The sequence below is a fragment of the Microcaecilia unicolor genome, chromosome 11 (assembly GCF_901765095.1).
Source record: "Microcaecilia unicolor chromosome 11, aMicUni1.1, whole genome shotgun sequence".
Taxonomy (NCBI): Eukaryota; Metazoa; Chordata; class Amphibia; order Gymnophiona; family Siphonopidae; genus Microcaecilia; species Microcaecilia unicolor.
Genome location: NC_044041.1, coordinates 108,314,081 through 108,337,549, shown reverse-complemented (window position 1 = coordinate 108,337,549; position 23,469 = coordinate 108,314,081). Strand labels below are relative to the sequence as shown.

The window sequence follows — 23,469 nt, the reverse complement described above, 5'->3', positions numbered from 1 at the left end:
TGTGTGGCACACCATCACCTTCCCTCTTTTCCCACCTACCATCATCCCCCTTCTGAAAAAGGCATGAGCTAAATCCAAATCCCCTTCCCATATGTCCTCCTATCCCTAGCATCAGCACCATCTTCCCCTCTCTTCCATCCTCCTTACATCAGGACCTTCCCTTCCCAGCTCCCTAGCCTTACTGCCTTCAGCCAGCAAAAAGTATCAGGCAAGCAGTGCTCCTGACCTGCTGCTCCTTTGTTCTGCAGTCAGAATCATGCAGAAAGTCGGAAGAGGCAGAAAAAGCAGGCAAGGAGTGCTGGTTGCTGAACCCCCCCCCCCCCCCCCCACCCCCACACACAAGGCCGTAAAGTAGGAGACCCAGGCAGAGGGCCAAACTTTTATGGCATATCAGGAACATCCACAATGAATAAAAACAAGTTACTGCACTTAGATTGTCTCCTATAACTGAATATCTTTTGTCCTTCTTAATATTTGGCATTACAAAACTGGCTGGTCTACAATATTCTGGAGTATATGAAGCTAATGGAATTCTAATAGCATGATGAACCTAATTTGCCACTGGACATTCTCTTTTTGACAGCCTCCTGATTTTTCCAGGACTGCTTTCAATACCCTTTTGGAAGCTGACTTTTAACTGCTGGACAGTAAGTAAGAATGATTTTATCCCCTAGTATACAGCCCATACATCATTATATGTAGCATAAGAACGAATATTTTAGCAAGGAATGTGATCATAGCATTTTGTATTTATAGTGAGGTCTCCTGATGAAGAAATTTGAAACACGGCCAGTGTTGAGACAGAGAGAGTTTATAAACCAGGAGGGTTAATTTCATGCTAAAAGTATAGGAAGATTTTGAAGTTGTTCAAAAGACTGAAGGATTATCAAGCAAAGGGGATTTTACAAGCCATCTGTGACTGAGAATCAATACAAATCAATTGACAACAGAGAGATCTGAGCTGTACAAGCAAGCGGAACCTTTTTCAACAAAAGCTGGAAATGATTGCCTTCAAGAGTTGGACATCTAGCATCTTGTATAATTAGACTTGATACAGAAAAAAAGATTTTTACTCAGTCAAAAACTAAGCCAAATAACTCCTCATTGCTTCTATTGAGAGGAAAGAAATTCAGAGATCGTCAAAGGTTGACAACATACAGGACTAACATAAGAGGAGAGGACTGGTATAACTTGCATTTAGATGTGAGGATAGGTTGTTTAGATAACTGGGGTGGTTATACCAATTATCTTTTCTCAAACGTAAAACAATTTTGTTTGTGTAATTTCAGTAATTGTGGATTTTATTTTGAGTAGAATTTTTGATATGTGAATAAAGAATATTTAAGTATGTATTTATTCAACATGTATTAGTAGCAATGTTAATGAGGCCTAATTATGAACAGATAGCCAGTGTAAGTAATCAGGTACTGAATATGTATATTTGCATACATATTCACTTCAGATATCCTGAAAACCTGACCCATTTGCAGTCCTGTAGTTTGATAGATATCCTGCCTTAAACTTTGCATCTATCAAAAAAAAAATAAGGAAAATAGAGTCCGCATTTTGTCTTTTCCTGTACTTTTTTAACAGCTTGAAAGAAGAACCCATTTTACTCCACAGCACTTAATTCAGCAGTTCCTGGCTATATACCACTTTGCAGCAGTTATCACCAAAAACGTTACAGAATATTTGATTCCATGTATCCCCATAACGTTTGTAGCTTTAAACAGCTCTTTTTTATGCTGGACTTCAACAAAATAAGCAGGAAAGGGAAAGACTGCCTTTTTGGCTGTTCCTACATCTAGCAGCTTACAAAATCCTCTCGTCACATCTGTAACTTAAACAACAAAACAACAAGTGTTCTAGGACTAGCTCCAAGAAGGGAATGTGATGTACTATTTCAACTACTAGGTTCTACATAATGAACTCTGGCATAAATGAAGTTATCTGCAACTAGCAGTTGGCCCCACTAGTGCCCTCAGACAGTCCAAGAATCTGTATGTTAGTAGGTAAAAAAATTATTTCCCAGACCATTAGTTTCATTTTTCAACATTTCAAACTGTTTCATGGCATTTCTATTTGCTGCCTCTGTTTAGTCACTTCATTCTTAAAATTAACTTACTCCCTTACGACTTCCATTTAGCTCCTTCTCAGTTCCTAAAACTAATACTATTCAATTAAGTTAGAATTTTGAAACAGGAAAATAGGTGCATTCTAGAACATTTTCTGAAAGATGGGTAACACCTTATTTCATATGTGACCATCTCTGGGAAAAGAAGTAGCAGATCAAAATGCTGAGACTGGCCGAATTTTCAAGTCATGGGTCCATAAGCAGTCTGAAAAAATTACATGTTTGAACATCTGTAAACTTTTTTTCCCTCACATAAAAAGGAGGGGGATCTGGACTGTTGTATTACGAATTGCTCTAACAGAATTCATTAAAACCTCATTTTTTTGTTTCTGGTGACTTTAGTCACCTTTTCCCAGAGAGGGTCACATATTTAAAAAAAAAAAAAAAAAAAAAGCCTACTAGCACTGCGCAAACACTATAAAGGAACAGGCCCCCAAAAAACACCCATACAAGGGAAAAAACCAGCAGTCCAAAATGTTTGCAAAAATTCTATTCCTATTGTATCTGTTCTAGCTTACAAAGTGAAAAAGTCAATGGACCTCCATCAGGGTGCACTGGATATTTCTGTATGGCTGGTAAGAATCCAGTTTTCATTAGGATCAACTCAGCTTCTAAAGTGCTTTTCAGTATGAAGTTTACTACAGAGGACATTTCTGGAGAGGTACATCAATTGAGAGTGCAAAGGAACCGCTGAGCTAAAGCTGACTCTACATAAGACATTTACATCTTATGAACGCCAGAAAGAACATCCCTTTGGCACAATGCAAGTACTACGGTGAACGTTAGCAGTAAATTTGGGAGACCGAGATCAAACTCCACATGCCCTGGCTTAAGAGTGAGGTTCATTCCTGCAAAATGCCCCCAAGAAATTTCTACAGGAACAACCAGCATAACTAGCTATTTTCCCACTATTTGTTTTAATGAAAACATCACTGGAGAGGTTTTACTCTTTGCCTTTAATGTGTCATTTTGAGCTATTAATGTGCAGTACATACTCAGTAAATCACTATTTATCTGAAGGTCTTGAATATAGAAACCACACATATCCATCTCCTGCAGACAGTTGCATCAGGACACAGGTGCTGGTGTGAATCTGATCCAGGCAGGTATCAATGCGAGTGGCAGCCTTCTGAATGGTGCAAACCTCACTCATGTTTCAATGATATTGCATACCTACCCCATTATAAGCACTGGGGAACAGTAGTTGGTAAGAAATAAAACAGACAGCACACATTTAAACGTCCTCTATGAGATTATTCTCTGCATAAGTAACATTTTAACAGGCAAATCAGGGAATAAGTTTAACAGAAAAAAAACCCCAGTATTTTACAAAATATGCCCAAGAAAGCAGTGGGGCAATCGGGTCTACTCGGCAAGTCACTGCATTTATAGTTCAGGAGGTCCAATAAGTCTCCAGCCTTCCTTCTTCCCAAATTTTGTCAGTGCTGCCACCGTTCCCAATGCCAGACACGCTGTGGTACCAGTCATGTAGTTGTGTGCTGTCAGATCAACAGAAAAGAAGATGAGAAATACGTTCACATCATTAAACCAACAAACCTTCGTACCTATCCTTGTTGATAACTTTACATAAACTGATAAGACTACAATGTTCTTTGTTTGAACATCAACTGAAGCTACCACCATCATCAGTAACTAGATACGTTAGTACACATTCTAGTGCTTTCTTTTCTAATGCAGCGCAAACAGCAAAAGTGATCCAGAGAATGAACAGACGAGAGTTCACTAAAACAGATTTATTGAAGAGGGATCTAATTTGGCCAAGTTTCAGCTCTATCTTCATCAGGGGTCACCAAATTCTTCTAAACAAAACCAAAAAGAAGTTCAGTAGAACAACTTGTTATCAGCGCAGAATAATCACATCTCTTCTCAACGCAGAATCGTGAGCTTTGCCAAGCTGAGAAGACGGGCATTGCACTAAGAAGGATATTTGGTGACCCTCTGAATATTCCGGAAGCAAGCAGGAAGCCAAAATGCCTTTAGTATCTTGTCAGAGTCGGGTATGATCAAGTGATACTACAGTGCTTACTTTTGCGATGGTGCAATAAGATGATAAGTGGTCACTTGGAGCATATTATTTGCATTTTCCTATGATGATGATACTTTTTAATGTGATATACAAAAGGATGTGTCCATTTAACTTTTACTGTTGAATAAAGATTTGTATACAAGGTTCGATGAAGTACAAGTAGGACGGGAGATTAAGTGATAGAAACTTGTACTGGAAGGCAAAGGTCTGAAATAGCTGGAGCTATAAGAGACCCCATGCCATGGGACGTAAACTGTTTGATGCTCTTCCCCCACTTGTCTTTTTGTGCTTTGTTCAGGGTCTGGCTTTGTTACCAAGGAAAGACTGATGTTCCTTATTTTTCTTTTTGGCATATTATTCACTAGTAACGAGTATATGAATCAACCCCCTTCTTTTATGTTTATTGAGAACGGCATATCAAACATTAACAAATCACAAACCAAAAGCTGTCTCTCATTACTGCTACAAAAAAATTTAAATACAGTAGCACTGTTAGATATTTGCACTGAAAATATGTTCTTATCTGTTTTTCTATCTGAAGCTATCACTCACAGTCAGGAACATTTGGAAAGAGCATAACAGAACGCGAAGATATTTACCTGTAGCAGGTATTCTCCAAGAACAGCAGGCCATATATTCTCACATATGGGTGACGTGTTCTGCATCACCCGGTTCAAAGCTTGAAAAAGCTTTGTACAGCTTTAAGAGCACGCATGAGTGCCTTCCCACCCGCTGCAAGAGCACAGGACCTCAGTACGATAAAATAGCATAGTGACAACTCCAAAGGGCGGTGGAAGGGATGCGAGAATATATGGCCTGCTGTCCTCGGAGAATACCTGATACAGGTACGTATCTTTGCTTTCTCAGAAGACAAGCAGGTCAATAATTCTCATATGTGGGAATCTCTAGCTACCAGGCTCACTGAAAACAACAACAGTGGTCAACTGAACCTAGCAAAGGCGAGAGCAAGTACAGATTAACCTAAAAATTATATACAGACTGTGTGAGAGTGCAGCCTAGAACAGAACAAAATGGGTCTAGGGAGGTGGAGTTGGATTCTAGAACCCAAACAAACCTTGCAGTACTGTCTGTCCAAACCGACCACAAAGCTGAAGAGCCCTAGCAGCTTTAGCCTTTCCTCATAGAGAAGTCGTCCCCAGGGGCGTATCTGGAATCCGGCGGTAGGGGGGGCCAGAGCCAGAGAGGGGGGGGCACATTTTTGCCTCCCTCCCCCCCCTCCGCCGCCGCCTCTCTCCAACCCCTCTCTCCACCCCCTCCCCGCCGTCAACCCTCCCCCATTGCTTACTTTTGCTGGCGGGGGGCCCCAACCCCCGCCAGCCGAGGTCCGACCCGCAATCTCCATATTTCGTCTTCCTCCGTGGCCATGTGCTTCAAGGAAGTAACGCTGCAGTGCTGATTGGTTGAATCCAGTTCGGCGTCTGACGTCTCAACCAATCAGCACTGCAGCGTTACTTCCTTGAAGCACATGGCCACGGAGGAAGACGAAATATGGAGATTGTGGGTCGGACCTCGGCTGGCGGGGGTTGGGGCCCCCCGCCAGCAAAAGTAAGCAGCGGGGGAGGGTTGACGGCGGGGAGGGGGGCCAGGGCGAAATCTGCGGGGGCCCAGGCCCCTGTGGCCCCACGCAGATACGCCCCTGGTCGTCCCATCCCCTTTATCAATGTCATCACCCTTCTCTGTATCTTTTCAAATTCCACTGTATCTTGAAACGTGGTGACCAGAATTGCACAGAATATTTGAGGTGCAGTTGCACTATGGAGCGATATAAAGGCATTATAATGTCCTCATTTTTGTTTTCAATTCCTTTCCAAATAATACCTAACATTCTATTTGCTTTCTTAGCCACTGCCGCACACTGAGCAGAGGGTTTCAACATATCATCAATGATGACACCAAATCCCTTTCCTAGTTGGTGACTCCTAATGTGGAACCTTGCATTATGTCGCTATTAGTTCGGGTTCCTCTTTCCCATATGCATCACTTTGCACTTGCTCACATTAAACGTATTCTGCCATTTGGATGCCCAGTCTCTCAGTCTCATAAGGTCCTCTTGTAATTTTTCACATTCTCTCGCGATTAACCACTTTTAATAACTTTGTGTCGTCAACAAATTTAATTACCTCACTAATTTACTCCCATCTCTAGATCATTCATAAATGTTTAAAAAAGCAACGCACCCAGCACAGACCCTTGGGAAAACGCACCCTTCTCCACTGAGAATACTGATCATTTAACCCTACTCTCTGTTTTCTTTTAACCAGTTTTTAAGCCACAATAGTACACTACCTCCTATCCCATGACTCTCCAATTTCCTCTGGAGTCTTTCATGAGGTACTTTGTCAAATGCCTTTTGAAATTCCAGACACACAATATCGACCGGCTCACCTTTATCCACATGTTTGTTCACCCTTTCAAAGAAATGTTATAGATCGGTGAGGCAAGATTTCACTTCACTAAATCCATGTTAACTTTGTTTCTTTAATCCATGCTTTTGAATATGCTCTATAATTTTGTTCTTTATAATAGTCTCTACCATTTTGCCCAGGACTGACATGAGACTCACCAATCTACAATTTCCCGGCTCACCTCTGGAACCTTTTTTTTTAAAAATCAGCGTTACATTGGCCACCCTCCAATCTTCCAGTACCACGGTTGATTTTAAAGATAATTAACTATAGCTCTGCAAGTTCATTTTTAAATTCTATCAGTACTCTGGGATGAATACCATCCAGTCCAGGAGATTTGCTACTCTTCAATTTGTCAAATTGCTCAATTACATCTTCCAGGTTTATAGAGTTTCTCTGACTCGTCAGGTTTGAACATCTTTTCTGGCACCGGTATCTCTTCCAAATCTTCCTCACTGAAGACCGAAGCAAAGAATTCATTTAATCTCTCCGCTATGATTTTTGTCTTCCCTCATTGCCCCTTTTACCCCGAGTCATCTAGTGGTTCAACTGATTCTTTTGCCGGCTTCTTGCTTATAATATACCTAAAAAAAATGTTTACTATGTGTTTTTGCTTCCAACGCAATCTTTTTTTCAAAGTCCCTCTTTGCCTTCCTTATTGCGCTTTGCATTTGATTTGCCATTCCTTATGCTGTTTCTTATTATTGTCAGTCGGATCCTTCTTCCATTTTCTGAAGGATTTCCTTTTAGCTCTAAGTAAAAGGTCAATGCTTGCTTGCAGTCCAAGGTGTGCAGTGCGCTTTCTCCAGGGTGGGCATGAGTTTGGGGAAAGAATGTTGACAAGACAATCAACTGGTTCTGATGGAACTCCAACACAACCTTAGGTAGGAACTTAAGGTGTGCGCAGAGAACTACTCTGTTATGTTGAAACTTAGTATAAGGTGGATCCGCTACTAGGGCCTGAAGCTCACTGACCCTGCGAGCTGAAGTAACAGCCACCAGAAACAAGACCTTCCAGGTCAAGTACTTCAGATGGAAAGAATCAAGAGTCTTAAAAGGAGCTTTCAGTAGATGGGTGAAAACAGCATTGAGGTCCTATGACACTGGTGGAGGTTTCACAGGGGACTTTGACAAAAGCAAACCTCTCATGAATCGAACAGCTAGAGGCTGTCCAAAGATAGGCTTATCCTCTACACGATGATGGTAAGCACTAATTGCACTAAGGTGAACACTTACAGAGTTAGTCTTCAGACCAGACTCGGCGAGGTATAGAAAGTATTCAAGCAGGGTCTGTGTAGGGCATAAAATGGGATCTAGGGCCTTGCCCTCACATGGCAAACTTCCTCCATTTGAAAGAGTAACATCTCTTAGTGGAATCTTTCCTGGAAGCCAGCAAGATTCTGGAGACACCCTCAGGAAGAAGCAAGGAAGCAAATTTAAAGCTCTCAACATCCAGGCTGTGACAGCCAGCCGTGATGAGGATCAGAAAACGCTCCAATCTCCAAGGTTCTTGGGAGGATAATTCCAGAAGAGGGAACCAGATTTGCCGGGGCCAATATGGCACGATCAGGATCATGGTCTTGTTTGAGTTTCAGCAAAGTCTTCCCCACAAGAGATATGGAAGGATACTCATACAGGAAACCAGTCCCCTAGTGAAGGAGGAAGGCATCAGATGCTAGTCTGTCATGGGACCGGAGCCTTAAACAGTACTGGGGGCCTTTGTGATTGAACTGAGTGCAAAGAGATCCAACGAGGGGGTGCCACACACTTGGAAGATCTCACGGGCAATGCCCATGCAGAGAGGCCACTCATGTGGTTGCATAACCCTGCTGAGTCTGTTGGCCAGGCTGTTGGATTTGCCCACCAGTTATGTGGCCTTGAGAAGCATCAAGTGATGGAGTGCCCACTGCCACATCCAGATGGCCTCCTGACACAGGGGGCGTGATCTGGTGCCCCCATGCTTGTTGGTGTAATACATCGCAATCTGATTGTCCGTTTGAATGGGTACAATTTGATTGATCAGATGACCTTTTAAAGCCTTTACAGCATTCCAGATTGCCCAAAGCTCCAGAAGGATGATGGGAAGATCTGTCTCCTGAGCTGACCAGGCATCCCGATTGTGAAGCCCATCTTAGTGAGCTCCCCAGCTTAAGTAGGATACATCTGTCATCAGCATCTTCCGGGACTGAGGAATTTGAAATGGGAGTCCTAGAGTCAAACTGGATCGAATTGTCCACCAAAGCAGAGATTGAGCCAACTGTGGCGACACTTGGATGACATTCGCAAGGTTTCCTGTGGCCTAACACCACTGAGAAGCAAGGGTCCACTGGACAATTCTCATATGAAGAGGTGCAATGGGTGTCACATGGACGGTGGAGGCCATGTGGCCTAACAACCTCAACATCTGCCGAGTTGTGACCTGCTGATAAGACTGAACTTGCATGGCAAGAGCGTCAAGAGTGTCCACCCTCAGCACAGGGAGAAAAGCTTGCACCGTCTGTGTATCTAGCAGGGGATCCAATGAACTCCAATCGCTAGACAGAGAGCAGATGGGAATTTTAAAACAAACCCTAGTAGCTCCAAATAATTTTTCATATCGCCTCTTGGGAACCATCCCTCAATGTGCTCTTCACCAGCCAATCATCCAGATAAGGGAACAGATGGACTCCCAGTCAGCGTAGCGATACTTCTACTACTGCAAGGCCAAAAGGCTACACGCGGTACTGGAAGTGATGTGAACCCAGCTGAAACCAAAGAAACTTTGTGTAACCTGGAAGTATTTGAGTGTAAGTATCCTTCAAGAAAGCATAGCCAATCATTTTCTTAAATCATGGAGAGAAAGATGTCAAGGAAAACCATCCTGAACTTTCTTTTGACTAGAAATCTGTTCAAGGTCCTCAGGTCTAGGATGAGACACATTCCCTCTATCTTCTTTTGCACAAGTGCATACCTGGAATAGAATCCCTTCCCTTCTTCCCCTGGTGGAACAGGCTCAACTGCATGGCCTTTAGAAGAGTGGAGAGTCCCTCTGCAAGTACCTGGGCAATCTGATGGTCTTTGTCGCCAATGTAGGGCGTAACAGAGACGAACTATTTGAAGAACCCACCAGTCAGAGGTTATAAGGGACCACCTTTCTTTAAAAAAAATATCAGCCTCCCCTCAACCGGAAGGTCGTCAGGGATGGTAACTTGTACTGCGGCTATGCTCTTCTGGAGCCAATCAAAAGCCTATCCCCGAATTTGATTGGGGAGCTGCCTAGGCATTAGGCACATGCTATTGACGAGAATGAGCTCACTGGGGTTGAGCCTGCTGAGACTGGCAGGAAGAAGCATACCTACATCTCTGTAGTTGTAGTAGTGACACCTCTGCGACTTGCCCAAAAAACGCCTGGATGATAAGGCAGTTGCAGAAGGCGTCTAGCAGGAGAGAGTATCGATGGCATCATATAACTTAGTAGATGACGGCAGAAAAAGACCTGCACGGTCCATCCAGTCTGCCCAACAAGATAAACTCAAATGTGCTACTTTCTGTGTATACCTTACCTTGATTTGTATCTGTCATTTCCAGGGCACAGACCGTACAAGTCTGCCCAGCACTACCCCCGCCTCCCATCCACCAGCTCTGCCACCCAATCTCGGCTAAGATTCTGAGGATCCATGCTTCTTGATGAGGTTAGCAGCCTTCTCCTCCTTTGCTCCAAAAAGATTAACCCCCCCCCCCCCCAGCACGTGGCATCTGCCAACCTCTGCTGAACCGCCGGGTCCAAGTCAGAGACATGCGCCATGAAAGTCTGTGCATTACTGTCTTTGAGCAGAGAACCTGAATGACACATCAAAAGTATCATAGGCACCCCTGCCCAAGAATTTACGACAAACCTTCTGCTGCTTGACCAACTGGGGATGTGATTCGGCCTGCTCCAGCGGGAGAGAGTCTGCCAAATCCGACATACTATACGCCAAGGACCACAAGTACAAGCTCGTTTAGAGCTGGTATGATTGGATACGGGAGATGAGAATAGAGGCCCGATACATCTTCTGCCCCCAAAAATCTAGGGTTCCAACTTCTCTGCCAGGGGGTACCGAATCATGTCTCTAGAACTCTTGGCTCTTTTGAGCGCGGATTCCAACACCAGAGAATGATGATGCAACTGGGGCCTATTAAAATCCCAGGGAAGACTGAATCTGGTACATGTGGTCAATCTTCTTAGGGAGGACAGGGACCGGCAGAGGGGACTCCCAATTCTTCACTTTGTATGGCCCCATAAGATCTCATAAAGCGGGATCGTCACAGCCTCTCTAGGAGAATCGTAGTCCAAAATCTCGAACATCTTAGCCCTGGACTTATCCTCCACTTCCAAAGGGATGGGAATTCCTTAACAAAAGATGGGAAGGAAAGGCTCTCTGGTCAGATTTTCTTCTTTCCTGTGAAGGGAGGGATCTGATTGGATACCATAGGACTCCTCCTCCAAGAATTATCAGAGATCCTCATTTGAGTGCTCCTCATCCACGTCAGTGAGAAACTCCTCATGAGAGGGCTGAGACCTCCTTGACAAGGAGGAGCTATGTCCTCGAGAAGGGTGTTGAGGTGTCAGCTCCAGCCTAGACTCCAGTGAAACTTCCTACACATACATCGAGGGAGTGATGACACGGGCAGCAGTTGACACTAAGGCAACAGGAGGCACCAGCGTAGGAGACCTCACCACAGGCTGATGGCCTTGCAGGGCAGCAGCAAGAGGCATGACAGGCACAAGCACCCCATATGCTGATGCACTCTGTTAGCACCGGACTAACGCACGCATTGCTCGTTGTTATCATTGTTTTCTATTTGTGATTGATTGCACAGAATATTGTTCCTTTTTATACTTTAATAAAAAGATTTAAATATAAAAGCATAAGTGTTCAAGGCTTCTGCAGATGAGGACAGAGCCCACTGGGACAGGGACAGAGACGGAACCCACCGGGACGGAGACAAACTTTGTCCCCATGTCATTCTCTAATCACAAGTTAAGCTACATCCTCTTAGTAAGCAGAATACAGACTTACTTCTCACACCCAAAAACACACCGGAGGCACACCCGCCAATGAAGTAATTCACAGAATCCTCTGGTTTCTCTCGTATTTGAGCACTGAGGCAGGTTGTCATACCGAATATTGCTCCTAAAGAAGCTGCAAGAAAAACAAAGAGGAAGATAGAGCAACTGATAGAATAAGTCCAGCAGGAATAGAGGGAACACTTTGTTATTCTACTTATAATCACAATACATTCCAAGACTGAAAAAGGTACTGACAAAAATGAAGTTATTTCTTGTTTTTGTATCTTGTACTGGTTACATTTTTCTCCTATTGTAAGCCACTCTGGGATGTTATGTGATGTGGAGAAGGGAGCGAATGAGTAACATAAGCAAGATACAATGCATGGTCAGTGGGGAAAGGAAGGATTCATAACAAACGTAAGGCTGTATACCAATTACAATGAGGTGCAAAGATCAAACTAACTGGCTGCTCCTTGGAAGATTAAGAATGTCTGAGGTATATGGCTTCTCTTCAAAACGTTAACAAGTTTCCTCTCAGGAATATGGAGGACATCAAAACAGCAGTCTTAGGAACAAATATTTTGGTTACATAAGGACATACATAAGAACATAAGCATTATTCTAGTGAGACAGACCAAAGGTTCATCAAGCCCAGTATCCTGTTTCCAAAGTGGCCATTCCAGGTTACAAGTACCTGTCAAGATACCAAAAGAGCAAAACAGATTTTATGCTGCATATCCTATAAATAAGCAGTTGATTTTACTAAGTCCATCTTAATAATGGCTTATGGACTTTTTTCTTTAGGAACTTATCCAAATCATTTTTTAAACCCTGCTAAGCTAACTGCTTTTACCACAGAAATATTTTCTCTGGTTTGTTTTAAATGTACTATTCAGTAGCTTCATTGTGTGCCCCCTAGTCCTAATATTTTTGGAAACACTAAACAAGCGATTCACGTCTACCTGTTCCACTCCACGCAGTATTTTATAGACCTCTATCATCTCCCCTCAGCTGTCTATTCTCCAAGCTGAACAGCCCTAGCTACTTTAGTCTTTCCTTATAGGGAAGTCATTCTATCCCCTTTATCATTTTCCTCACTCTTTTCTTTACCTTTTCTAATTCTGCTATAACCCTTAAGATGCATTGACCAGATTGCACACAGGACCCAATATTTGGTGCTATTTAACCGGCCAGAAACGGCGCCTGGCTGCTTAAATAGTGCTCTGCCGGTTCACTGCTAACATTCAGCGTGAGATAGCCGGTTATTTAAAATGAATATTAGCGCTTAGCAGCTAGCTGCTAATTGGCTACATCATGCGACTTAGCAGGCTAAGCACAAAAATTCAGCACTAAACCGACTACTTTGAGTGGTTTAGATAGGCCACTTAAATAGCAAATCTATCTTTAACCACTATTAACTTAACCAGCTAATGCTGAATATTCCCTTAGTCGGTTAAGATGCAGTGGTCAGAACTGAAACCAGATATTTAATGCTAGTTGCCAAATATGACCCAGCATTTAATATCCATGGTCAGTGCTGGTAGCGGTAGCTAATTACGCTGCCTGCCACCGTCTGAATATCAGGAGGGGGGACAGAATTCAAGGTGTGGTCACACCATGGAGCAATACAAAGGTATTATAACATTCTCATTTTTGTTTTCCATTCCTTTCCTAAATAATTCCTAATATTCTATTTGCTTTCTTAGTCAATGTTGCACAATGAGCAGAGAATTTCAACATATCATCAATAATAAAACCTAGAACCTTTACCTGGGCAGTGACTCCTATTGTGAAACCTTGCATCATGTAGCTATAGTTTGGGTTCCTCTTTCCCACATGTATCACTTTGCACTTGCTCACATTAAACCTCATCTGCCATTTGGATGCCCAGTCTCGTAAGGTTCTCTTGCAATTTTTCACAATCCTCTTGTGTTTTAACAACATTGAATAACTTTGTATCATCAGCAAATTTAATTATCTCACTAGTTATTCCCATCTCTAGATCATTAATAAATATGTTAAAAAGCAGCGGTCCCAGCACAGACCCTTGGGGAACCCCACTATCTACCCTACTCCACTGAGAATACTGACCATTTGTTTTCTATCTTTTAACCAGTTTTTAATCCACAATAGGACATTACCTCCTATCCCATGACTTTCTAATTTCCTCAGGTACTTTGTCAAATACCTTTTGAAAATCCAGATACACAATTTCGACTGGCTCACCTTTAACCACATGTTTATTCACCCCTTCAAAGAAATGCAGTAGATTGATTGGCGAGACTAGATTTCCCTTGACTAAATCCATGTTGGTTTGACTCATTAATCCATGCTTATATATATGCTCTATAAGTTTGTTCTTTATAAAAGTCTCTACCATTTTGCCCAGCACCGACATCAGGCTCGCTGGTCTATAATTTCCCAGATCACCTTTAATAATTGACATTACATTGGCCACCCTCCAATCTTCCGGTACCATGCCTGATTTTAAAAATAAATTATATATTATTAAATAGCTCTGCAAGTTCACTTTTCAATTCTATCAGTACTTTGGGATGTATATCATCTGGTCCAGGCGATTTGCTACTCTTTAATTTGTCAAACTGTCCCATTACATCTTCCAGGTTTACAGAGGTTTGTTTCAGTTTCTCTGACTCATCAGCATTGAATACCACTTCTGCACTGGTATCTCTCTCACATTTTCCTCAGTGAAGACCTTCCTGACTGCCCCTTTTACCCCTCGGTCATCGTGAGGTCCAACTAATTCTTTTGCTGGTTTCCTGCTTCTAATACACCTAAAAAAGCTTTTACTATGTGTTTTTGCCTCTAACACCATCTTCTTTTCAAAGTCTCTCTTTGCCTTCCTTATCAGCGCTTTACATTTGACTTGCCATTCCTTATGCAGTTTCCTATTATTTTTAGTTGGATCCTAGTTCCATCTTTTGAAGGATTTTCTTTTAACTGTAATATCTTCCTTCATCTCACTTTTTAACCATGCCGGCTGTTGTCTGGCCTTGCTTCCTCTTTTTTTAATACAAGGAAAACATCTAGTTTGGCTCCCAAGATGGTATTTTTGAACAGAATGCACTCCTGTTGTACACTTTGGACCTTTGCAGCTGCTCTTCTAAGTTTGTTTTTAGTATTTTTTTCCATTCTCCTCATTTTATCATAGTCTCCTTCTTGAAGGTTAAATGTTAATGTACATAAGTATTGCCATACTGGGAAAAACCAAAGGTCCATCAAGCCCAGCATCCTGTTTCCAACAGCGGCCAATCCAGGTCACAAATAAGTGACCCAAAAAAGTGCAAAACATTTTATACTGCTTATCCCAGACATAGTGGATTTTCCCCAAGTCCATTTAATAATGGTCTATGGACTTTTCCTTTAGGAAGCCGTCCAAACCTTTTTTAAACTCTGCTAAGCTAACCACCTTTACCACATTCTCTGGCAATGAATTCCAGAGTTTAATTGCACGTTGAGTGAAGAAAACTTTTCTCTGATTCATTTTAAATTTACTACATTGTAGCTTCATCACATGTCCCCTAGTCCTAGTATTTTTGGAAAGTGTAAACAGACGCTTCACATCTACCCGTTCAACTCCACTCATTATTTTATAGACCTCTATCATATCTCCCCTCAGCCGCATTTTCTCCAAGCTGAAGAGCCCTAGCCGCTTTAGCCTTTCCTCATAGGGAAGTCGTCCCATCCCCTTTAACATTTTCATCGCCCTTCTCTGCACCTTTTCTAATTCCACTATATCTTTTTTGAGATGCGGTGACCAGAATTGAACACAATATTCAAGGTGCGGTCGCACCATGGAGCGATACACAGGCATTATAGCATCCTCATTTTTGTTTTCCATTCCTTTCCTAATAATACCTAACATTCTATTTGCTTTCTTAGCCGCAGCAGCACACTGAGCAGAAGGTTTCAACGTATCATCAACGTTGACAGCTAGATCGCTTTCTTGGTCCGTGACTCCTAACGTGGAACCTTGCATGACGTAGCTATAATTCGGGTTCCTCTTTCCCACATGCATCACTTTGCACTTGCTCACATTAAACATCATCTGCCATTTAGATGCCCAGTCTCCCAGTCTCGTAAGGTCCACTTGTAATTTTTCACAATCCTCCCACGATTTAACGACTTTGAATAACTTTGTGTCATCAGCAAATTTAATTACCTCATTAGTTACTCCCATCTCTAGGTCATTTATAAATATGTTAAAAAGCAGCGGTCCCAGCACAGACCCCTGGGGAACCCCACTAACTTCCCTTCTGCATTGAGAATACTGACCATTTAACCCTACTCTCTGTTTTCTATCTTTTAACCAGTTTTTAGTCCACAATAGAACACTACCTCCTATCCCATGACTCTCCAATTTCCTCTGGAATCTTTCATGAGGTACTTTGTCAAATGCCTTCTGAAAATCCAGATACACAATATCAACCGGCTCCCCTTTATCCACATGTTTGTTCACCCCTTCAAAGAAATGTAGTAGATTGGTGAGGCAAGATTTCCCTTCACTAAATCCATGTTGGCTTTCAGGGGCATAATCGAATGGGCCGCCCAAGTTTTCCTGAGGGTGTCCTCGTAGGATGGCCCCGCGAACGGGCGGGGAAACTCGTATTATCGAAACAAGATGAGCATCCATCTTTTGTTTCGATAATATGGTCGGGGACGCTCAAATCTCAACATTTAGGTCGACCTTAGAGATGATCGACCTAAATGTTGAGATGGGTGACCTTAGAGATGGTCGTCCTCGATTTTTGGCGATAATGGAAACCGAGGACGCCCAACTCAGAAACAACCAAATCCAAGCCATTTGGTCATGGGAGGAGCCAGCATTCATAGTGCACTGGTCCCCCTCACATGCCAGGACACCAACCGTGCACCCTAGGGGGCACTGCAGTGGACTTCAGAAATTGCTCCCAGGTGCACAGCTCCCTTACCTTGGGTGCTGAGCCCCCCCAAAACCCACTCCCCACAACTATACACCACTACCATAGCCCTATGGGGTGAAGAGGGGCACCTAGATGTGGGTACAGTGGGTTTCTGGTGGGTTTTGAAAGGCTTACACTTACCACCACAAGTGTAACAAGTGAGGGGGGGGGGGGGCTGGGTCCCCCTGCCTGTGCACTGCACCCACTAAAATTGCTCCAGGGACCTGCATACTGCTGTGATGGACCTCAGTATGACATTTGAGGCTGGCAAAAAATATTTTTAAAGTTTTTTTTTAGGGTGGGAGGGGGTTAGTGACCACTGGGGGAGTAAGCTTAGGTGATCCCTGATTCCCTCCGGTGGTCATCTGGTCAATTCGGGCAACTTTTTGATGCTTGGTCGCAAGAAAGAAAATGGACCAAGTCGGCCAAATGCTCGTCAAGGACAACCTTCTTTTTTCCATTATCGGCCGAGGACGCACAAGTGTTAAGCACGCCCCAGTCCCGCCTTCGCTATGCTTCCGACACACCTCCATGAACTTTGGTCGTCCCTGCGACGGAAAGCAGTTGAGGACGCCCAAATTCGGGTTTCGATTATGCCGATTTGGGCAACCCTGAGAGAAGGACGCCCATCTCACGATTTGTGTCGGAAAATGGGCGCCCTTCTCTTTCGAAAATAAGCCTGTTTGTCTCATTAATCCATGCTTTTGAATATGCTGTGTAATTTTGTTCTTAATAATAGTCTCTACCATATTGCCCGGCACCAACGTCAGACTCACCGGTCTATAATTTCCCGGATCTCCTTTGGAACCTTTTTAAAAAAATGGCGTTACATTGGCCACCCTCCAATCTTCCGGTACCACGCTCGATTTTAAGGATAAATTACATATTACTAACAATAGCTCTGCAAGCTCATTTTTCAGTTCTATCAGTACTCTAGGATGAATATACCATCCGGTGCGGGAGATTTGCTACTCTTCAGTTTGTAGAACTGCCCCATTACATCCTCCAGGTTTACAGAGAATTCATTAAGTTTCTCCGGCTCGTCAGCTTTGAATACCATTTCTGGCACCGATATCCCATCAAAATCTTCCTCGGTGAAGACCAAAGCAAAGAATTCATTTTATCTCTCCGCTACGGCTTTGTCTTCCCTGATTGCCCCTTTTACTCCTTGGTCATCTAGCGGTCCAACCGATTCTTTTTCCAGCTTCCTGCTTTTAATATACCTAAAAAAACTTTTACTGTGTGTTTTTGCTTCCAACGCAATCTTTTTATCAAAGTCCCTCTTAGTCTTCCTAATCAGCGCTTTGCATTTGACTTGACATTCCTTATGCTGTTTCTTATTATTTTCAGTCGGTTCCTTCTTCCATTTTCTGAAGGATTTTCTTTTAGCTCTAATAGCTTCCTTCACCTCACTTTTTAACCATGCCGGCTGTCGTTTGGTCTTCCTCCCTCCTTTTTTAATACGTGGAATATATTTGGCCTGGGCTTCCAGGATACTGTTTTTGAACAGCATCCACACCCGATGTAAATTTTTGACCCTCGCAGCTGCTCCTCTAAGTTATTTTTTCACCGTTCTTCTCATTTTATCATAGTCTCCTTTTTTAAAGTTAAACGCTAACGTATTTGATTTCCTATGTATACTTACTTCAGAGATTATTTCAAATCTGATCATGTTATGATCACTGTTATCAAATGGCCCCAGCACCATTACCTCCTGCACCAGATCATGTGCTTTACTAAGGACTTGGTCTAGAATTGTTCCCCCTCTTGTTGGTTCCTGAACCAGCTGCTCCATAAAGCATATCCATATATGAATTTTACATCTGTAGCATGCCCTGTTACCCAATCAATACTGGGGTAACTGAAATCATCCATTATTATTGTGTTCCCCACTTTGTTAGCCTCCCTTTTTTCTGATAACATTTTCATCCTGGTCTGGTGGACGACAGTACATTCCTATCACTATCTGTTTCCCTTTTACATATGGAATTTCTAGCTATAAGGATTCCAAAATGTGCTTTGTGTCCTGCAGAATTTTTAATCCATTTGATTCAAAGCCCTCCTAAATTTATAATACTACCCCTCCACTGCTATATAATTTGTACCCTGGTATGACAGTGACCCATTGGTTGTGTTCCTGCCACCAGGTCTCAGAGATGCCTATTATATCTATCTTTTAATTTAATGCAACATATTCTAACTCTCCCATCTTATTTCTTAGGATTTTGGCATTTGCATACAGACATTTCAAGCAATGTTTGTTGCTCCTTTTTACAACTTGCACAGCAGTTCACAATGATAAACTGCAATCTTTAAAATCTGTCTGCTCTTTATTTAAAGACACCTGATCTACTATGGTCTCTATTGCAACCTCGCTATCAGGATACCCTATCTTCCCTATTTTGGTGATAACTTGTAAAGATACCTTGTTCTGAACCATGCGCTTCTGAGCAACTATCAGCCTTCCCCCAGTTTCTAGTTTAAAAGTTGTTTTATCTCCTTTAAAAATGTTAATACCAGCAGCCTGGTTCCACACTGGTTAAGATGGATCCAATCTTTCCAAGAATGTTGCCTAGGTCCTACCAAATCTAAAACCCTCCTCCCTGCACCATTGCCTCACCCATGCATTTAGACACCAGAGCTTTGCCTGTCTCTCTTCGGTCCTGTGCATGGAACAGGAAGCACTTCTGAAAATGATACTACCTTGGAGGTTCTAGATTTCAGCTTTCAACCTAAGAGTCTAATTTTGGCTTCTAGAACCTCTCTCCCACATTTTTCAATGTCACTGGTACCCACATATACCAAGACAGCAGGCTCCTCCCCAGAACTGTCTAAAATCGTATCTAGGTAACGTGCGAGCTTCATCACCTTCGCACCAGGCAGGCAAGTGACCATAAGTACAAAAGCACCGCCATACTGGGAAAAGACCAAGGGGCCAATCCAGGTTTCAAGAACCCGGAAACACCCCCCCCCCCCCCCCAAAAAAAAAAATGAATAATGTTCAATGGACTTGTCCCTCAGGAATCTGTCCAAACCCCCTTTAAATTCCGTAAGGCCAGCTGCTGTCACTACATTCTCCGGCAACGAGTTCCAGAGTCTAACTACAAGCTGAGTAAAGAAAAACTTTCTCCTATTTGTTTTAAATCTACCATATTCTAGCTTCATCTTGTGTCCCCTGGTTTTGTTGTTGTTTGAAAGTGTAAACAAATGCTTCACATCTGTCCGCTCTACTCCACTCATTATCTTGTACACTTCTATCATATCACCCCTCAGCCGCCTTTTCTCCAAGCTGAAGAGCCCTAACCTTCTCAGCCTTTCCTCATAGGGAAGTCGTTCCATTCCCTTTATCATTTTCATCACCATTCTCTGCACCTTTTCTAATTCCTTTATATCTTTTTTGAGATACGGTGACCAGAATTGCACACAATACTCGAGGTGCAGTCACACCATGGAGCGATACAACGGCATTATAACATCCTCGTGTTTGTTTTCCATCCCTTTCCTAATAATACTCAACATACTGTGTGCTTTCTTAGCCGCGGCAGCACACTGGGCAGACATTTTTAACGTCTTATCAACGATGACTCCCAGATCCCTTTCTAGGTCCGTAACTCCTAATGCAGAACCTTGCATGACACAGCTGTAATTCAGGTTCCTCTTTCCCATATGCATCACTTTGCACATGTCAACATTGAACTTCATCGGCCACTTGGACGCCCAATCCCCCAGTCTCGCGAGGTCCTCCTGTAATCTTTCACACTCCTCCTGCGACTTGACGACCCTGAATAATTTTGTGTCATCTGTGAATTTAATTACCTCACTAGTAAGTCCCATCTCTAGGTCATTTATAAATATGTTAAAAAGCAACGGTCCCAACACATGCGATCCTCATGTTCATCAACCACCCCAGCTATCTACATGCCTAACGACTGAATCTCCAACCACAATGGCATTCCTAACCCTTACCTCCTGGGAAGAAGCCCCTGGAGACAATTCCTCAGTGCGGGATAATATTGCATCCCTTGGAGGCTAGGTCCTAGCTACAGGATCACTTCCAGCCTCTCCACAGTGATGCTCTCCCTTCAGGAGACCTTTCCTCTCCACCGCAGCGCAGAACTACATACCAACTATCACTAGTGGCCACTACGAAAATTAACTATAGACATCAAGCATGAGAAAATTTAAGGTCTATGATACAAATCAATAGCACACTCAATATATGTGGTCTGGTTGCAGATTGAGTTCATTGTCTTATTTGCATGGATGTATTTTTGTACTTTTATATTTTATATATTTTTTTATTATACCCTTCTTAGAGGAAGTATCCAAGCGGAGCGAACAATATACCAAAACTTAGAACTATAAAAATTAAGCAAAACAACAACAACAACAACAAAAAAAGACATAACAGAAAAACAAACAAAAACATAAAACACAAGGCAAGTTTGTATCAAAAACATTAGTACACATTTCCAGCACAAGCCATGTTTTTTGACATAATAGTCTGCCTCAAAGAAGATAAATAAACTATACCCAGTTTAAATAACATCAACCAAAGACAGATTTCTGAAAATGGACATCCCAGGATCATACAGATGATGTTCTGAGTGAATAGGTTTGTAAATCATCAAACATTGATGAAAAAAGGCCAATCAGACTTAACAAGCATGTCATAAATCCTGGTTATTTGACTGTTTGAATGCTATGATTCTGATCGCATGTCATTTGGACTGAGTGTTGGATTACTTCTCTGATTTGTGATGTTTAAATGACTGCTTCCTTCTTATTCTAATTTGACATTCTTTTCCATTCTTTCTTTTATATGTAAACTGCTTGCAGTGCTTTCTGGGAAGGTAGTAAATCAAATGTAATAAACATTAAAATGTAGAAGAATAAAACACAGGAGTGTGAACACACTTTAGAACTTCTAAGAAAAATTTGGTCCTTACTTCAAAAGTACTGCAGCAGGATTCTTTAACGCTAACCATAATTTTGCCAAGATAATAAAAACATTTTTCTATTTTTAAAAAATATTTTAGGGCTCTTTTACTAAGTGGCACTTAGCACTAATGCATGCTTACTGCACGTTAAAAGGCACTATTGCAGGATGCGCTCAGGCATTCCGTGGTAGTTCTGGGATTAGTGCGCACCAATCCTACACGAAAAACTATAAAATATTTTTTAGCACAGCAAGTAGGTGTGCTCTGCGCTAATTGGTTAGCACTGGCAAATTGCTGTTAATTGGCACAAGCCCTTACCATCTACAACATAGGTAGTGAAGGGCTCATATGGTAATGGCCATGCACTAATTGGGAAATTAGCGCATGGCCATTAATAGAAAAAAGAAAGAGGCCATTTACAGCTGCGTTATTAGTGGCCACAGCATGCGGGAAAGCCTGTGCTAAAAGCAGTGCAAGCCACTTTTAGCACAGCTTTGTAAAAGGATCTCTTCATCTTTAAAATCTGGCCTTTTATAGTCATTTAGAAGCTACCATTCTGGCTGCCATTTCTACCCCTGCCTATTACACATTTGTTTAGTTTCACCCTGTACTTGGACATTTATAAACATTTCAAATAAAAAAAAAGGCCTGTACCAAAATTACAGATATACTGGTAACCTTATTGTACAGTCAAAGAAACTCATCAACTACAGAGAACCATACATTATTTTTTAAGCATACAGTACATCAGCATAATCTGTTCCCGCTCATCATTTCTGCAAATATTCAAGGCTACTAAAGCATCATAATATTAACACAGCACCTCAATATGAAACTGGATTTCAAAGGCCTATTCCTTGTCCTCCAGGTTTTTCTTACCCATAACAAGAGTTCCAGTTGCAGCCCTCTGCACACCCTCAAAAGCTGTTTTGGGTTGGAATGCAATGATATGATAGGCACAACCAACCAAGCCTGAAGAGGAAAACAACATTTTAGGGATCTACCAAAAAAGAGTGACAGAAATCTCATTAACGCTAACCAGATGGCAACTATTATCACACAAACATCAAATGCCTCCATAAGCACATAGAAAAGCAATACTCTTTAAAAAGACAAAATCATACAGTTTGCCCAAATACACCCTAAAATTCAAGGGCTTGAGTGTATATGAAAATGAACGTCCAAACACTGAGCATGACAACATGCTCACCTAGGGCACCAGCTTTTGGGGGGCAGTTGCAATCAAAGCAGAACAATGGGTTCCGACAGCCACACAAACTATAACCATCGGCACTTACTTTAACCTTGTGACTCTGGGCAAGTCACTTAACCCTCCATTGCCTGCCGCATTGAGCCTGCCATGAGTGGGAAAAAGTGCGGGGTACAAATAAAAAAACAACAACCTGCATTTTACAAATGTTTATGTTATGATCATGTCTGAGTTTAGTTAAACTATCAAAATCTCGTATGTGTGTGCATAGGACTCAACTTTTCAAAATGACTGGGGGTGCTAAATCCAACAGAAATCAACCTTCCCAGGACACAGTCGAGAAATTTGCTCAACATTGGGGGTGCAAAGCTGGCTCCAATGTGGGTGTGTGTGTGTGTGTGGGGGGGGGGGGGGGGGGGTGCTGCAGGCTAAGGACCTGAAAAGTTAATTGGGGGCGGGTGTAGGGCTAAAGACTCGCCTAGGACATTCTCCAACCTTGCACCTAAAACTGTATATCCACCTTTCAGATAACACCCCCACCCCCACAAGCTTCGACCCTATCCGGTCACGAACCGAGCGCTGCTCCAATTTTGGAAGTGATCCATGTTTTGGTGAAACAGTCGCTGCCATCCTCTATGTCCCAGTAACCCATCTCTACCCACAAGGACACCAGCCGTCACTGCCACCAACTCTCGCGAGAGCTCCTAAAGCAAACGTGGCCTGCGAACATCGCGAGA

The 23,469-nt window shown here is 42.5% G+C and overlaps 1 protein-coding gene across 1 annotated transcript; it reads right to left on the bottom strand.

The window, feature by feature from the left end:
* Positions 1-3,071: 3,071 nt before the first annotated feature.
* NDUFA11 (NADH:ubiquinone oxidoreductase subunit A11) lies at positions 3,072-23,434 on the bottom strand. The gene is made up of 4 exons (XM_030219729.1): positions 23,306-23,434; positions 22,402-22,494; positions 11,650-11,772; positions 3,072-3,633 (listed from the first exon to the last, which is right to left on the bottom strand). The coding sequence occupies exons 1-4, from the start codon at positions 23,382-23,384 to the stop codon at positions 3,521-3,523; spliced, it is 408 nt and encodes a 135-aa protein (XP_030075589.1). The 5' UTR covers positions 23,385-23,434; the 3' UTR covers positions 3,072-3,520.
* Between the last annotated feature and the right edge of the window lie 35 nt (positions 23,435-23,469).

What these genes read in the sequence shown, in the direction of transcription:
- NDUFA11 (XM_030219729.1), bottom strand. Translation starts at nt 23,384, where the DNA reads ATGGGTTACTGGGACATAGAGGATGGCAGCGACTGTTTCACCAAAACA. An exon ending in CAAAATTGGAGCAGCGCTCG is followed by an intron (nt 22,495 to 23,305) that starts GTTCGTGACCGG and finishes TTTCCTCTTCAG; the next exon opens with GCTTGGTTGGTTGTGCCTAT. An exon ending in TGTGTTTTTGGGTGTGAGAA is followed by an intron (nt 3,634 to 11,649) that starts GTAAGTCTGTAT and finishes TTGATCTGACAG; the next exon opens with CACACAACTACATGACTGGT.